Source organism: Hyperoodon ampullatus (genome assembly GCF_949752795.1).
Source record: "Hyperoodon ampullatus genome assembly, chromosome: 15".
NCBI classification, from domain to species: Eukaryota; Metazoa; Chordata; class Mammalia; order Artiodactyla; family Ziphiidae; genus Hyperoodon; species Hyperoodon ampullatus.
Genome location: NC_136928.1, coordinates 87,847,890 through 87,864,998, shown reverse-complemented (window position 1 = coordinate 87,864,998; position 17,109 = coordinate 87,847,890). Strand labels below are relative to the sequence as shown.

The 17,109-nt window shown below is 55.2% G+C and overlaps 1 protein-coding gene across 1 annotated transcript in view; it reads left to right on the top strand.

The window, feature by feature from the left end:
• The window catches only part of TPO (thyroid peroxidase), a gene marked incomplete at both ends in the record, with an annotated part of 36,041 nt that extends 28,992 nt beyond the window's left edge, over positions 1–7,049 (top strand). Inside the window, 4 exons of the mRNA XM_079720742.1 lie at positions 113–244; positions 921–1,020; positions 5,908–6,040; positions 6,852–7,049. Of these exons, the coding sequence (XP_079576868.1) occupies positions 113–244; positions 921–1,020; positions 5,908–6,040; positions 6,852–7,049 (563 nt within the window). The remainder of the gene's footprint in view (positions 1–112; positions 245–920; positions 1,021–5,907; positions 6,041–6,851) is intronic.
• Positions 7,050–17,109: the final 10,060 nt, after the last annotated feature.

Below are 17,109 nucleotides of genomic sequence, written 5' to 3'. Positions count from 1 at the left end.
GACGTGGGGTGACGTCCCTCTGCCTCCTGGACACGGGACAGAGCTGGGGCGGGGCCGGCCTCGTGGGGAAGGGAAGCAGGAGGCTGGCCCTGACCTCACATCATGTGTGCAGACATCAACGAGTGTGAAGACGTGACGGAACCCCCGTGCCACGCCTCCGCCCGGTGCAAGAACACCAAGGGCGGCTTCCAGTGCGAGTGCACCGACCCCTACACGCTCGGCGAGGACGGCAGGACCTGCGTGGGTGAGACCACGGCCCTGGGCATCCAGGCTGGGAGGGGTGGTCGACATACAGTCAGGGATGACTGAAGGGTCGCCCTCCGGCCACGTGTGTCCGCGCTGCCACGGCCGCTGACGCTGGGTGGGAGCAGGGAGCCAGCCGGGTCGCACCTAAGGCGAGATCGTGTCTGAGACACAGGACCGCGGTGAAACCCTGGGCGGGGCGGGCTCACGCCAGACCCTCAGCTAGTTTCACGCCCCCGTGAATTATCTCCGGGAGGGAAGCACGAAGTTTGATCCCCATGTGCAGAACAGAGAGGGTAAGTGGCTTGCTCAGGGCCACACAGCCACTCAGCTGCAAATCTAGGAATCATAACTTGGCTTCCAGCTCCTGTAGAAGAAAAATTATGCACCGGGACCTGTTAAAATGGCAAGACATTTTATTAAAGCTCCTGCAGTAGGAAAAGGAGAGCTCAGTACAGAGCAGAGCTCAACTCCGAGTACAGCAAAGACAGCAGGGGATGGACAGCCCACGGGGCAGCGCAAGGAGGTCCGTGGAGGGAAAATTACCCGGAGGAACGTGCTTTCCCAGGGTCAGGGGTGCTCGGGCGGCGGCTGGGGGTTGGGCTGGGGTTTGGGAGGGCACACTGGCCGCTGCCCTCAGCCGGCCAGGCTCACCGCTGGCTCTGTCCTTGCTCCAGACTCTGGGAGGCTCCCGCGGGCGTCCGTGGTCTCCATCGTGCTGGGCGCCGTGCTCGTCTGTGGCCTGGCAGGCCTCACCTGGATGGTGGTTTGCAGGTGGTAAGTCCCCACTTTCAGCAACTTCCGCTCCTATGGGCCCGGCTGGTGATGCTGCCTCTTTATTTTTCTGAAACCAGTAGAGAGCACCGGCGTCCAAACGCATCTGTCTCCAGAGCTGCTTCGTTCAAAGTGTTGGCCTTTCTGGCTCTTTCATTCTGCTCCAAATAATGAAAGTGCGGTGACCGTTCGTACACATTAGAGGGTATCGAACATCTGTGGGTGGAGATTCGGGGGTATTGGATTCCTGGTCACATTAAATGATTGTATTGAAAGTCTCTTTCGTTAGGAGTAGAGGTTCTTACAAAGGTTTCTCAGAGAAAAAAAGGTCATCCCTGGATCAAAACCGTATTCTCCATTTCTCTCCCCTCCCTCAAGAGCAAACTCTGGGGAAATTGGGATATTGAAAGGAGAACTTTTATGTTAAAAATGGCACAGCTGTTGAGGCCTTTGGTGGCCGGATCTGCGTGTTTCTGGGGGTGAGAGCCGAGCCAGGGCTTCCTCTGGGGGACTTCCCTCCGTCCCCACCCTTCGCTGCTGCTTCTCCTCTGCCAGGTCTTAGGAATCAGACCCGGCGCTGCTCGCTTTTCTAGTGTGCAGTTACTAGAGACCACGTGGAAGCCTCTGTGGGCCAGCAGCAGATCCAGGCCCCGGCCTCTCTGGCCTCTGAGCTGGGCTGACCTTCCGGACTCCCTCGGGCCGCTTCCCCTCCGCCCAGCTGCAGAATCCCTGGTTCTGTGACTCGGGCGCAGCGCCGGCCCCGCGTCCATCCTCGCGTCACCCTGACCCTCTGCTGCCGGATGGCCTTTGGTTCACGTCCCATCTTCCTGGTGATCTCAACGCTTCACACCCCCTGTCGTTTCTAGAGACTCCTTGGCACATTCAGAATCGCCAGCTGCTGGACCCCAAAGGGAACGTTCCCCCGTGGAGTTGCTCGTCTTACAGGAAATGGGTTTCTAAATACTCGGAACCCTGGACCTCAGCGATCAGGTCTCAGGACTGACATCACGGCTTGTGGTCAATAATTGAGTCTCATCAGTAATGGAGGGTCATGGCCTTTTCGTTTATTCCGAGAACCTGGAAGGGGGACCTCTGTGTCTGTGAACCCCCTGGTCCTACTCTGCCCCCTGCCAAGATGCAGTAGTAAGTCCAGGTCCATTTCTTTCGTACTCCAGGACGCTGTCTGCCACCCAGACTTCAGGCGACACAAGGCTGTGATCTCCAGGTGAATGACATTTAGGTGACACACTTGCTAATGGACTCACAGCTTCTAACTGCGCTAATATCTGCCATAGGTCAGATGCCACAGAGAAATTATTTCTCCAAATTACAAGCTTGTAGAACAGCCACAAGTCACGCGTCAGATGCACTGAGTAATTTTAGTCTCTGTCTCAGTCTTCCTTTCCTTGGCGGGTACTCATTATGGGCTGATGGTGTCCCCCAAACTCATGTGTTCAAGTCCTAACCTCTAGTAGCTTGGAATGTGACCTTATCTGGAAACAGGGTCATTGCAGATGAAATTGGTTAAGATGAGATCGTGCTGGAGCAGGTGGGTTCTAACTCAACAGGACTGGTGTCATTATAAAAGGGGAGTTGGGACACAGATGCACGGGGACAGGCCAGTGAGCATGGAGACAGAGATCTGCGTGACGCACCTAGAGCCAAGGCTCACGCAGGCTCGTCAGCAAAGCAGCAGGAGGGAGTGGGGGGCCTCACGGCCTCAGAGGGACCAGCCCTGCCCACACCTGCGTCTCACGTCTAGACCCCCAGCTGTGAGCGAGCAGATGCTCACTGTCCACACGCTCCAGCCCCAGCACCCCCCAGACCCCGAGACACCTGCCTGAGGTGGCCTGGGACTGAGGACTGTGCTCCTGGCCGCCCATCGGGCCTCCTGTGGTCCTCAAGGTCGACTTTGGCTCCGGGTGATTCATCCTCAGGACTGTTATTTTGACTAATCACTGAGTATTTTACAGCTGCCTTGTCCTCAAGGCCCCGCTGCTGCCCTGCACTGGGAGAAGATGACTTACGGTGACTGCAAACGGCGTCTGGAGTTTTAGATGAGGGTGGGGTCAGAAAATATCCCCCATGTTTTCAGAATCACTTGGCCTTAAAAGCTTAGATATTATCAATAATTAAAACCCTTAGGTAGGGCTTCCCTGGTGGTGCAGTTGTTGAGAGTCCGCCTGCCGATGCAGGGGACACGGGTTCGTGCCCCGGTCCGGGAGGATCCCACATGCCACGGAGAGGCTGTGCCCGTGAGCCACGGCCGCTGAGCCTGCGCGTCCGGAGCCTGTGCTCCGCAACGGGAGAGGCCACAACAGTGAGAGGCCCGCGTACCACAAAAAAAAAAAAAAAAAAAAAAAACCTTAGGTAACCATGAAATCAATTAAACAATAAAAATGAGATGGGCCGTAGGCGAACACCCCCAAACCAGCTGGGTTCTATAATCATATCTACTAAATGCTCCCGTTGTGAAAAGCTGATATTACGGTAACTTAGTATTCGGATGCAATTTTGTATTTGTAGACATCTCTATTAAACATCAATCGCCTTATTATTATGAAAAAGTTATGCCTCTAGCCCACACACTCAAGAAAAATAGCTGTTTTCTTTAAGATTATAGCCACAGATTAAATGAACACCTATCTGAGGAAGTTTGGGAGGGAAACATCTGCCACCCTTGATTGTAGACTCTGGAGCCTGAAAAATACGCCCGGACACCACTTGGGTTTGCAAAGTACCACTTACCTGAATGACTTGTGAACCCTGCAGGGGGAGGGGAGGCCGATGGCAGGGAGGGGGAGGGGTGGGGCCACACGGGGGCGTCTCTGCACAAGCCTCTGAGTCACCGCAGCTCCCTGCAAACACTGCGTCCTCAGAGCCTGAAGGAAGGAAACTAAACCTACAGGCCACCTGGGTGTCTGCACGCTGCTGCCCCGAGGATTCCAAACCTGATCATTCCAGCCACAAGGATGCCAGTGGGGGACTGACGGGAGAGACAGAGACAAACAGAGAGACACAGAGATAGAGAGAGAGAGACAGAGACAAATAGAGAGACACAGAAACACAGAGAGACAGACATACAGAGAGAGACAAAGACACAGAGAGAGACTGACAGAGACACAGAGACAGAGACATAGAGAGATAGAGAGACATATACAGAGAGACAGAGACGGAGGGAGGCAGAACGGTGGACACCTGTCAGGTGCTCCATGGGCCTTGACCTCCATTCCATGCTGATTCTCTCACACACACCCCATTTATACCTCCCCTACTATTTTGGGTCTAAGGCTGTATGTTTTGGAGCAACAACTACTAACATAAATATTTCAATCAGAAATATACCAACATTGATGTGTTTTCACTGAAAAACTCTGATCCAGAGTTAACCCCATTAAACCAATTCCTCAATCAGCTTTCTTTACGCAATTAAAATCCACCCCAGGTTGGCATTGTTTGTCTCATTGAAATTATATTGACCAAGATAAATCCTTTTCTGTGCAACTTTTACACTAAAAACTTGATTCATGGTCCACATCCATTTCGCTCATTGGTCTCCAGCCCAGGAGGGCTTCCTCTGCACAGTTACTTCTGCGGGTCTGAATTTCTCGGGTCAACCCTTTCCTTCTAAATTTCATCCAGACTGTGTTTACCTATCGGTTATTAGTCAGTGGAAACTGTGAGGTGTACATGTCAGTTCCTCCGATGGGCTCTTGTTTTATCGTTTGTCCCAAGTGTAAGTTTTGGCCATCAATTTCAGCATCTGAGGTATAAGTCTTCAGTTTTTCTTTGTTTAGGGTACCATTATCCTGTGCCTTTGGTAGCTGGCAGCTGCATTTTGCACTGTTTATTTCTACCGGAAGTATGATTGCAACTTGGGGAAAGAGGGTGAATTTGCATTATTTCCCACTTATCCTTGAGAGGTGATGGTCCCCCAGGCGGTATGGCTTCTCCTCTGCCCAAGGCCAACCTTCCGTCCACACCGCGGGTGGGTGCGTGTCCTCCCACACCTCCCCTTCTCTTTATGACGGGATGACCTGCTTGGGACAGACCCACAGGGAGGTCGGCCTTACCTGCTCGACCGCCCGGAGCCCAGAGCTGGCGAAACAATACATACATTTTTCCCTGACATAAGAGTGGCTGCAGATCAGACAGCTGAATCTGGAATGCAGAGTCCTGTTGCTTTTGTTGCTGTTAATTGTTTTGTTATTTGTCAGTTTCTCTTTAAGAAAAACAAAGAGTTACGCCTCTTGCGTTGAGGGGCTGAGGGGAGGCAGTTTCAGCACAACTATCCCGTCCCGCCGTCCAGAGCGGGTCCAGGTGCGTGACTCGGGGTCCCGTGCCCTGTGGGGTGCCGTCTCAGGCCCCTGTGCTCCTTCCCTGCTGTGCCCTCACAGGACTCTGGTTCCCGAGGCCGGGCTCCCCGACATGAGACCTGGTTTCTTCAACTCTCAGTCTCTTTACCCCTACCGTCCCCTCCCTCAGAGCCCCTGCAGAGGTGAAGGTCGATGGCCTGCACCACGTTAGTTGTCCTTATATCCCTGGACACGTTTTTAAAAGTCCCCCATATCTCAGTATTAGATTGTGTCTTAGAAACAGTCAGATCGAAGCCACTTTCACGCTATGACCTTCGCTGTCATCTCCGTTGTTTGCTTCTGGGGAGGTGACGAATTCTATGTGGCAGAGTCTCAGCAAATACACCAGCAGGGGGTAAGCGTCTCCAGCTGTGCTCCATGGAATTTTCAGTTTTGTTTTCTAAACCGAGGTGTTTTCTTGAATCTACAGGCACTTGTTTGTCTTTGCAGGGAGCGAGCTGGTGACCCTCTGAGGTCACGTGGCTTGGGGCTCCCTCTGGTTCTTGTAAGTGATGACAGCAGTGTGTGTCCACAGGACACAGGCCGACCCTGAATCCTCGCTGCCCATCCTGGAGGGAGAGGGAGAAGGAACTTCCCGGCTGGGACACGGGAAACCCCAGGACGTGAGCTCTCCGCGGCACCACGCTCCTGCTGGGGCCTCAGAGCAGGTGGGTCCACGCCTGGCCTTCCTGAGGTTTGCAGTGTCAGACGTTTCCCTTAAGACCCAGGAAGTCCCTGGGAACACCGGGGCTGCTGGCGCTCAGCAGGAGCGCCTCCTGCATTTCTATTTGGCGCCCCTGGTCCCCATCCCTTTTGCGCCTTCCTGCTGCGTGTTTCCTTCTCCTACAAACTGTATTTACAGGAGAATGCTAATTTGTCAAAATGTTAACCTACTTTTTAAAAAGTAAAGACAAATTGGAATCAGTGAGCCAGAGTGGAAGGAATGAAGATGCCTTTCATTTGTACGAAGGGCTTCAACCCCGAGACTAGGTGTGGGGCGTCCGTGGCAGCGCGTCTCAAGTACGGGCTGGGGTGATGGGAGAGGAGCCAGGGCTGAAGGAAAACACTGACATTTGAAATGTGCTTTTCTTAGAAAATTGAGTCATTATAATCAGTGTGAAAGACTCAGTCTAAACTTGCTTTTCACTGTCTTTATGCGCATGACCCCAAATGGTGTTATATTAAGAAGTCACTGCTGCTCCCTGGGGCCTGCCTGAAATTCAGGGCTGGGTGGGATTTAGAGCTAAAATGATCCTCTCCTTGGAGGCAGAGTGGAATCAGCCTTGGCACCTGCCTCCCAAGCGTGGAACCAAAACTACGGCGCCAGGAGTGAGGAGGCGCCGCTGACGTGCCCAGACCAGGCCTCTGCAGCCACGCCGGGGACTGCGGACCCGCCGGACACCTCATCAGCCTGCCGGGACCAGGGCCAGGGAGAGGCTTCCTGTCGGTCTGAAGCTCGTGGCGGCTTCTCTCCTGCAGGACCCGGCCTGTGGATCCCGAATCCTTCTCTGCAAGCAGGAGACTGCACGTGTGATGCGTGCACGGCTCTTGGAGCCCGAGCCAGACACCACTGTCGTCTGTTTCGATTTCCCAGGACGGGGGCCGGTGGAAGCAGCAGGACGCCCGCGCACCGCCCGGCACCTGATCAGGACACGCCGACCCAGCGTGGACGAATAAACCCCACCACCTTGCGGTTGTCTGGCTCTGTTTGCAAACGCTGCCTGATTGTTTCCTCCTGGGGGGCTTTCCATGAGAACGTATTTACATGTTATACATATTTATAAACCTGTCCCTCCAACCAAAGGAATGGAAGATTATTTTCACCACCCTCACATCCCAGGCTCACTTTTTCTCCAGTTTTAATGTTGCCTCTTATCCTGTGATTCCTTTTCCCCCCGTGTTTCCTTTTCCCCCCGTGTTTCCTACCCACTCAGCCAGCTTCTCTGCTGACTCTGAGGATGGACAGTGCGAGCCCAGCTCATCTGTCACTGCGGATGCCTGAGCCTGCGTCCCGCCCCTCCTCCTGGGAGCGGAACTCGAGATTTCCTGGAAGGACTGTGATTCTGAGGACAGAACAGGATAAGTGACTTGTTTCCTCTTCTGGGAATCTGCCGCCGGACTTAGAACCGAGGCCTCCATTCCCAGCCGCTGCCCCTTCCATTTCCGGGCCCTGTTTCTGCCTCTCCATCTCTCTCCCTCTCTTGGGTACCTTAGCCTGATTATCCTCTGAGGGACCCCCTCCGGGCTCGTGGGCAGTTCTGGGGGAGCTATTAGTCACATCAACCCATAAAGCAGTCGTCACCGGGGCCCCTGTTTCACACGTGAAGTCGCGAGCCCCAGGGAGGCTAAGCAGCCAGAGTGACAGCTCCGAGGTGGGGCAGTCCTTGGCCTCAGTAGCACCCCCACTGTGCCGGGCCCTTCCCCCACCCAGGACACAGGGAACCTTCCTCCTTCCTCCTGAGGTGTCCGTGCCCTGCACCTGCTGTGTTCCAAGACCACGTGGTAGGTAGGGATTGACAGATGAGATCCTACCGCCCGGCTCTGCGCCAGCAAGGAGGGGAACCGCCAGGGGAACGGATGGTTTGCTCTGGATGCTTTACAGCGGTGTTACGTGGAGAGACAGGTTTTACTGTTCATCACCTAAAAATACTGCTTCTCGTAGGTCCTGGGTCATCCTGTTCTGTGTTCCCAAGTTCTTATCATTGTTAATATAAAACCCGTTAAAGACTTGATTGGACCAGTATGGGAGACGCTCTAACCACCCTCCCATCGCGCCCCTGGGAGATGAAGCCGGTTTCTGCGCCGGAGCCTTTTCCATCAGAGGGGACATAGCGAAATAACACACATTGTAAGTCCCTGCGCCAGCTACGGGAAATGAGGCGTAGCAGCTCTGAGTCTCGGAATGATTTCTGCTGAGGAGACAGAGGGGTGGCACTAGCTGGCTGGCAGACGGCTCTGTTCTGCTCCCTGGAGCCTCGAGCTGACACCACCACCAGGGACCACCCGTTGGCTTGGCTCCGCGTAGCTCTCGGCCTCGGACCTCTGGGGCCTTGTTGTGTTCTTATGTGTCTGTTGGGCCCCGTGTGCTGCATCCGGGCCCTGAGCTGCGTTAATGACCAGCTGGCTAGAAGGAACAGTCCCGTCTCCTACGAGTCCTGGGTCAGTTGTCTCACCGGCTCCGGGACCGGACGGGCCTCAGCGCCCAGCTCGCCCGGTGTTCGCACCTGTCACCTTCCATCTGCGCCGAATCCTCCCTCCCCCTGAGGTCAGGTTGTTACGGTATTAGTTATTCTGCTGCTGTAATAACTCCGGTCCATCTGCTGTCAGGATGGGCACTAAGTTGCCCAGGTTTTGTTTCCTCTGAAAGTCTAACCCAGGAGCCTGTGCCCTTGGCCTTGGGGTCTAGGACTCAACCAGCTCCCGGCCCAGGCCCGTCTGTGTCTGCTGTGCCTCCCGTTCTTACTAGTTCTGTGGGGAATTCACGCGAGACGACCTGCAAACTGGCGGTGGACGTAGCCCGCCCTTGGGACACTCAGCCTCGCGTGGTTTACCCTGGACGTCACCCCAAAGATCACTTGGTGCAGCTTTGATTTTACAGAGGAAGTAGCTGAGTCCCAGGCGATAGAGGTGAATCGCTCCGCATCACACAGCAAATTACAGTCAAGGAGAGACGGGAACACGGCTCACAGGCTGCCCTTGGTGACGGAGCCACTGGCGGCTGCATGGGATGCAGGGCCCGTCGTCTCTGCCACAAACCCAGAAGCCGTGCGTTGTGTTCATGGCATCTTCTTCCTCCCCGTTAAACCGTCTGCTATTCACGACTAATCTGGCCAAGCTGACCAGAACTGAGCCTCGCCCGGGCCTCAGAGCATCAGTCTCGCCTCGAGGCAGCCCCCAGCCGACAACCCAGGACTGTCACCAGGGCCTCTCCTTTACGGAGGTGGAGGGGCCCGGTTCCGCGGGCGGACAGCACCGCCTTCTGGGAAACGGGGGCATCGCCGGTTTGCGGCTGCTCTTTCCGCCTGGCACCTCCTCTTGTTCTGCTCATACACGGGCAGCCTCTGCTTCACCTGCTTCCTCTCCTGAGAGTTGAGCATCACCACCATATGTATCACTGAGCCGTGACCCTGAGGGGCCCGGTCCCCCGCGGCTCACGGGGCTCTGGGACCAGCTCACAGAGGCCCAAGCATCCTAGTAGCAGCCGCTCCACGCCTCCCAGGGGCCCAAGACCCCAAACAAGCTCAGCAGACCCTCCCTCAGCACTCACTAACCCGAACTCACAGAGCCCCTGTCTGGGTTGGGGGTGGGGTGGGGGTGGCCACGGGCAGCACGTCCTTAGAGCAGATCCTCGGTTTCCCTGCATGTTCCTTCCATCCCTGGCAGAACCCGGCGTCGACTTGGGGCGGAAGCCGCAGGGGCGCAGGTGCCCTGGGTGGGTCAGGCAGGGGCAGGGCTCACCTGGCAGGAGAGGACCAGCCAGCTGGAGTGAAGAGTTCAGGTCCCCATCCGGAAGGCTAAACCCCCGGGGCCCCAGCCAGCACCCGCGCTGGGAACGGGAAGAGGGGCCTGGGGCCCTGAGCTCTCAGACAGGATACAGAGGCGCAGCTCCGAGCAAAGAGCCCGGCGTGACCACCACCACCAGCCCCTCTCCTGCCCGTGCAAGAAAGAGAATGCGCCGGCTGCGTCACGTGTAAGATCAGGGAAGGTTAATTCCCAGGTCGGGTCCTGCCCACGTTTGACCCCCAGGCCCTCCCCAGTGGACATCGTTATTATATAAGCAGGGCTAAAATGTTAAGTCTAGAGCAAAACAGTAATCAATTAATAAAACAGTTAAACTATCAGGCAAACAGAAAGGTCTTTGGTGTGATTTAGCTTTAGCAAAATTGTGGATAGATTTTTAGATCTTCTTTTTTTTCTGACTCCTCTTAGGGCCTAACTGTTAAATGTTGTTTGAACAGAGTATTCTTTAAAATAGTTTTTAATCTGTAAAAAGAACATTCTCTATCTGTCAGTGCGGTGACAAAAATAGTCCAAACTAAAAATAAAGCTCTATCCCCAAAATTGTATAATTTTTTCACAACAAAGTACATCTGACAGTTTTCATCTCTGTTGAATTGTCATGACTTTTGGGGGAGGAGAAGTACCCTATGTCAAGCAGTCTTTCATTTCAAGGGGATGAAAATTACTTTGTACCTTCTATATTTCCACAAACTCCTTTTTTATCTATTTCCATTAATTTACTTAGATTAATGCAAAAAGTCAGGAAAAATAATTCACCCTTGAATGAGTCTTGTCCGCCTGGGTGATTCCTATGCAATTAGAAGATGAGAAATGATGCACTTTCCTCAAATTATTGCAAACTATCACAGTCTCCTCCTCTTAGCCTATCAGTAGGCAGGAGAAAATACAAAATACTCCACACCTTGGTGAAGTTTTAACATGGTGACTTTTAACTGCAAATGCACCCAGTCACCCCATAATCTGCATGTGACGACACACGTCCATGAGCCGCAGGCTCTGAGCAGACCTCCTGCCAGCCTGTGCCCACCCGCCTGGGTCCCCAGATCCCAGGGCCTCTGTACGAGACCAGACCCGGGCTCCACAAAGAAGGAAGCCTTAGAGCAGCCTCTCTTAGCAAGGCCACCACCACCTCGGGGTGTCTGGAGATTCTGCGGGGCCTGGAGGGCCCTGGTGATCGGGGGGATGCCGGTGGCTTTGAGGGACAGAGCCCGGGGGTCCGACGTCCTGGCTGCTCCGGCAGCCCCAGCCGTGGAAGAACTGGCCCAGCTCTCGCAGGACTTCTGACCACCCCCCCGGACCCTGATACAGGAAAAGCAGTTCACACCCGTTTCTGGTGTTCTGATGGTCTTAATGTACACTGAAACACAAACATATTTTTGGCACAATGTTAATTGCAATGAACTTTAAGGGATGATGTCATCATGCAAACCATGATGATGTTTCTTCAGAACTTTGCCAAAAGTTCTCCATCGTTTCCAAAAAAGCATTAGACTCTCCAAAACTCTGCTCAAGGTCACTCATTCAAAATACTTGTATTCGAGGTGATTGCATTTGTACTTGTATGAATATATGTTTATCATTTTAAGATGTGGGATAGAAATAAAAAGCATTGACAACATCCAGCTGAATATTGTTTTACTTATTTTCAGCCTTAATAAATCCCTTCTTTTTTTCTCTTTATATTACATTTAGGTCATGATCCTGATTTTTCATTATATGTGTAGGTAAGTTCTATTAGTTGTAAAACCCATCCCAGGATAGTAAGGAAGCACCAGAAAACACCATTTGCAACAAGGGAGGAGTGAAGACTTCGGGCTCAAAAGTTTTGTCCTAGGGCTCCCTGGTGACGCAGTGGTTGAGAGTCCGCCTGCTGATACAGGGGACACGGGTTCGTGCCCCAGTCCAGGAGGATCCCACATGCCGCGGAGTGGCTGGGCCCGTGAGCCATGGCCACTGAACCTGTGTGTCCGGAGCCTGTGCTCCGCAATGGGAGAGGCCACAACAGTGAGAGGCTCACATACTGCAAAAAAAAAAAAAAAAAAAAAAAAGAGTTTTGTCCTAAAATTCTCACTAACAGTATTTCCACCCTCAGAATGAGCTGTGATGGCGGGACGGGAGTGGGTGGTGGGATGCATCTGGGGGGGGTCACAAAAGCAAGGCTGGAGCTGAGGATGGATCGGCTTCCTGGGTATCATTTCTTCTTCTCCAAAAGCCTTTGGCCTTGAACGTGAGGGAAAACACTTACCAAGAAAGGCCTTGGGAAGGAAGATTTCCAAGGAAGCAGGACATGGTGAGAGTATGTTCCGATTCCCCATCTGGAAGTTCCGTTTTAAATCCAAGGAACCAGAATATTCCAGGTGGATACCCTGTGAGACATCAGGACATACGGTAACAACATTGGCATCTCCCATTAGCTAACGGGCCTCAGTTTTAAGTTCTCACATTGGGAGCCAAGGTGGCTTTGGAGCACTTCCTGAATAGCAGCCTGAGAGCCGGGCAGGGTTTGGGAGGAGAGGCCTGTCTGACGTGCACTGGGGAGGCCGGCAGACCGCCTCGGCATCACTTGCCACCCCCGACGCGGCTCTGCAGTGCTTGCGCTGGTGACCCGCCAGGCACACGAAGAGCCACAGCACGGCAGCAAGGGCCCCGTTTGCTCCCCGGAGGGCCCAGGAGGAGTGAGACTCGGACAGCAGAGAGGAAGGAAGAGCCCTCCAGGGCCGCCCGCTAGGGGTGGCAGTGCAGGGGCCGCAGGCTGGGCCTGACCCGCTGCACAGACGCCCCGCTGCCTCCCGAGTGTCCCCTGCCCCTCGCCAGACTCCCGCTGCCCCTTCCTCTCCTGTGCCAATCTTGGCTCCGTCCTCCCGTGCCCTCTCCCTGCACACGGCTACTCCTGCCACTACCTTAAACACCAACAGCCTCAAGTTTAAATTTCCTACCCAAACGTCCCCCCATTCATTGAATTGTCCCTGGAATCCTCCCCCTGACTGTCTCCCACGAGGACCAGGCGGGACGTTTCATTCCCCCCGTCCTCCTGGTACCAAGTGCAACCTCGTACTGCTCACCGCACGACGGGCCAATAAATCAGCACACGAAGTGATGGGGAAGGAATAGTGACCTATTCGGAAGCCAGTAGACCGAGAAGGAGGTGGACTCATGTCCTAAAGAAGCGTGTTAACGCGGGGTCGGACTCAGGCTTTTCTACGCCAAGGGAAAGAGGAAGCAGGAGGCCCAGCATGGAAGGGTGAGGGTGGGTTGCAGACTTTGGAGCCCCTGGCCTTCAAGGAAGCACCACCTTTCCTTGCTCTTCTGCTTGTCCTGTGTGCTGGACCACAAGGTCCTGCAAAACCTCAAGGTGTCAGCAGTTATTTCTCCTTTACCGCTCTTATCCCTGCATGTTAGCAAGGTTTCCAGGCTGAAAGCGAATGCATCCACGGCGTGTTTCAGCCGTGACTCGCCTGGGACGTGGGATGGAACTTTCTTCGGGAACCGTTATGCGCTTTCTGGGCACAAGCAATGTTTCTCTGATGTTTAGCTCCTGACGTGCGGGGCTTGCGTGACCCAATACAGGGGCCGAAGAATGAGGGGGGCGGTCCCAACGTGGCGTTAGTTCCCTTCTTCTCTGTTCCCCTCCCCCCACGCTCCCTCCCACCCAGGCCCCCAGGGACGCCGCGGGCATGCCCACCACGAGGGCGCGCTGCCCCCGACTCCCCCAGCGAGCCCGGCCCCGCCGGGAACATGGCGCCCCGACCTCGGGAGCAGCACGCACCTCACCGTAGAGGGAATGTTCTCCTAGAGGCTCCCATGGGAGTCGCTGAGAGTTTATTTCACTGTGAACATTTTTAGAGTTGTTTTTAATTGGTAATAAACTTCAGGAGCCCTTTTACCTGAAGGTCTGAAGAGAAAATGAAATGCTGGAACACCCTAAGTGTCCCCTTCTACACGAAGCCCTCCTGGCCCCCTGCCCCCCACCCTGTTCCCGGGGACCACTCTGAAGGGCAGATACGCCCACCTTGGTTGGACACTAAGCTCGTGAGGCTAACAAGAAAAAAATACAGTAGATACACAACAGAACTGGGACTGGGTAACAAGTTGCGTCAAAACATCCAAGGATGGAGGTGGGGGGTGTCTCCCCTGGGGATGGGACACCCACGGGATGCGGGGTAGCCTGCCCACAGCTCACAGAGCCACCACGTCTGCACGAAAGTGAAGTAGCTGTGATTCGCTCTCAAGCCCAGTATCCCGTTAGCACCGGAATCCATACGTCTTCGCGAAGAGGAGGTTGGCGTGAGACGCCTGGGCCTGTATCCCTCCTGGTGCCTGAGGAGCAGGCCTGCGGTGGCATTTCCAAGCTGGGGCAGCTGAGCACCGGGCTCAGAACAGCTGCCATGAGCATCCAGCGGCGCCGCGGCCCGCTCGGCCTGCGAGGAGGGAAGGAGCAGTCACAGCCTCTGATATCGGCCCGTCTGGCTCTGGAAAAATCACCTCGACACTCACATCTGAGCATCAGACGAGGTGTCCGTCCCAGGAGCTGGTAAGTGGCTACAAGCAGGTGGCGTGGCTGGGGCCTCACGTAAGGGCAGCGCTGGCAGCTCAGCCTCTTTCTGTGCGTCCTGTCCTTGTGTCCGTCCACATCTGTCCTTGGGCCGTCCACACACCTCCCAGCTCCCTGGACCCATTCCCCTGCGGTGCTGCCTCCAGGAGCCCAAGTTGTGTGTCCGTGTGAACGAGGCTGTGCCCCAGCTCGGCTCCGGGAAGCTCCCGTCTGCACTGCTTCGGGAAGAACCGATGTCCCGTTAGGCCAAGGGTAGAAATGCGTCCACAGACGTGCTGGGCACCGGGCCCTGCGAAACCCCGCCGGACTGAGCACGTTCAAGCCCAGGATCCGGGTGACTTTTCTGATGACCCCCTCTGTCCGGGTCCCTCTGTCTGGTGGGGCCTCCTTCCCTTGCTCCCTGGAGGCCCCCTGTCCGTCCTTCAAGAATCAGGTCACACATCCCCTCCTCTTCTCTGGACCCCATACAGAGCTCAGACTGGCTGTGGGAATGAAGCAGAGGAACTTGGGTCTGAAAGGCCCTGCGTGTTCACTCAGCGTCGGCGGCCCCTCCTTCAGAGCAGCCCACTGGAGGGTTAGTACGGAGCGTGGCTTCTGGCTGGAGGCTCATCCCGCCCTCATCATGCCTCCCACCCCCCGCAGCCCCGTTCTCTCCTGACCGCCCAGGCCTGCTTGTCACCGGAAACCGCAGCCCACGCCCCATCCACAAGTAACGCGACATGCACTTGATTCCATGGCTGTGGCGCCAAGCACCCCAAAACTTCAGGATGCAAAATACCCACTATGTGTCCAGGCGACCTGTGGGTGAACTGTGTCACGGGGCAGGAAGGTGGCTTGCCTCTGCTCTGCCTGGGCTTGCAAATGCTGTGCCCTTGTGGTTGGCGTCCATCCGGCAGGGGTGGGCTGGAGAGGCACCAACTTCTCTCAAATGTAGGGAATTTGTGTGCTGCTTGAAAGCAGGCTGAGATCAGCAAACGCCACAAACCAGGACCCGGGAGAGCCCAGCGTGCGCGGAGAGCACCCCTCTGTGGCGGCACCCTGGCTCCGCGGCTGTGGCCAGCGGTTAGCTTCCCCGAGTGTGGTTTTCTCCTCTCCAAAACGTCGGTGCTGACCCAGGCACGGGGCTGCTGTGTGGGCAGGATGGTGCGGGCGCGGATTTCACGCCGTGTGACAGAGGCCAGCATGTTTGGCCGTGCCCACTGGCGGTGTCCCCGTCACCCCAGAAACACCACACTCTGGTCTGTCTGGTGGGAAACCAGAAACCTTCCCAAAACCCAGGCCCCACTGTTCAAATAAAAACCTAAGCCGGGAAACCTATTTTCTTAGAGGGCGGAGGACGCTCCTCGGGATTTTTCCGCAGACCTAAGAAGTGGGTTCCTTCCAGGTTCTGGAACTCATCTTGGGGCCAGGAAGGGACGCTTCGAGGCCAGCTTGCCTGCTGGAATGCAGGCCGGCTCCATGGGCACCGCTGGGCAGGGAGGTGAGGCCAGCATGGGGGATGCAGCCTCTCCGAGGGACCCGCCATCCGGAGGCCTCTCCTCTGGCCTGGCCCGGCGATGGGCGGGTCAGGGCCCAGCCCCATGTGGTCAGAGGCGGGCGAGACAGGATGTTCTAAATTCCAGTGGAGAGAAGGCAAGCGGGTCCTCTGGATGTGAGCTGGCGGCTCTGGGGGGTACAGCCCTCTCGTGCCACTGTGTCCCCTGGTCACTTCCCCACCCGGACCTCAGTGAACCACCCCTCCTGCCAGGCAACTTCCAGGCAGTCACCCCGTGTCACGCCTGTACCACGGCAGGACCCCTGCTCTCCAGCCAGAAGGGCCTTCCCTCCCCCATCCAGCAGGGGCCAGGCCCATGTCCACAGTCCAGCCTCCTCTGCCCGGCAGCCGGCGGAGTCTCTGGAACTGGACAGCAGCCTCCAGCTTGTCTCTTTGCTGAGGTACAAACTTAAATCAATGTGCATTTGGGTCGCTAATCACTAGGGGAAAATGTCACTATTTATAAAAAACAATTTCCTTCAAAAACATTAATTGCTAGTACTGACCACAGAAATTCAGAGAAAAATTTGCAGCCAGAAAAAGAAGGTTTTGGAAAAATATGAAGGTGGAGTGTTGAGTTTGACAGAGAGAAGGAAAAGCAATTTGTGAAAATGTTTCCTAATGAGCTCCAGCCGGCATTTGTTTTTGAAGATTTATAAATGGCTTCACTCTCATGTTACAGAACCATCTGGGGGCTGAGAGGGTGACTTAAATTTGTGGTTGTGTGTTACTGAAGTTTATGGGAAAATTACACGGTCTGGTGGAATCTGAGTCTCAGAAGATCTCCTCCAGTGATGGGGATTCTGGCGTCCTTGGATCGCCCTCCAGGCCCCATGCCCGTGGCCAGCTTGTCCCTGATGGGGGGCCGGGCCCCTGGGGAGATCCCAGGTTGGATCACGCTCTGAGTCCTGCCCGAGGTCTGCTTGGTGAGGCCCCTCCAGCAGACCAGGGACCACAGGAGCTGCTTCTGTCCAGCTGTCACTGCACAGGCCTCTGTACAGACAGATGGACCCGATTCACCAGAGTCCATGGGAACCAGGAAACGTGAAGCCCCCGGGCTGGCCAGGTGTGCAGAGCGGCCCCAGCATGAAAAGCTTTGGGAATGTCACACAAGGATTAAAGGAGACAAT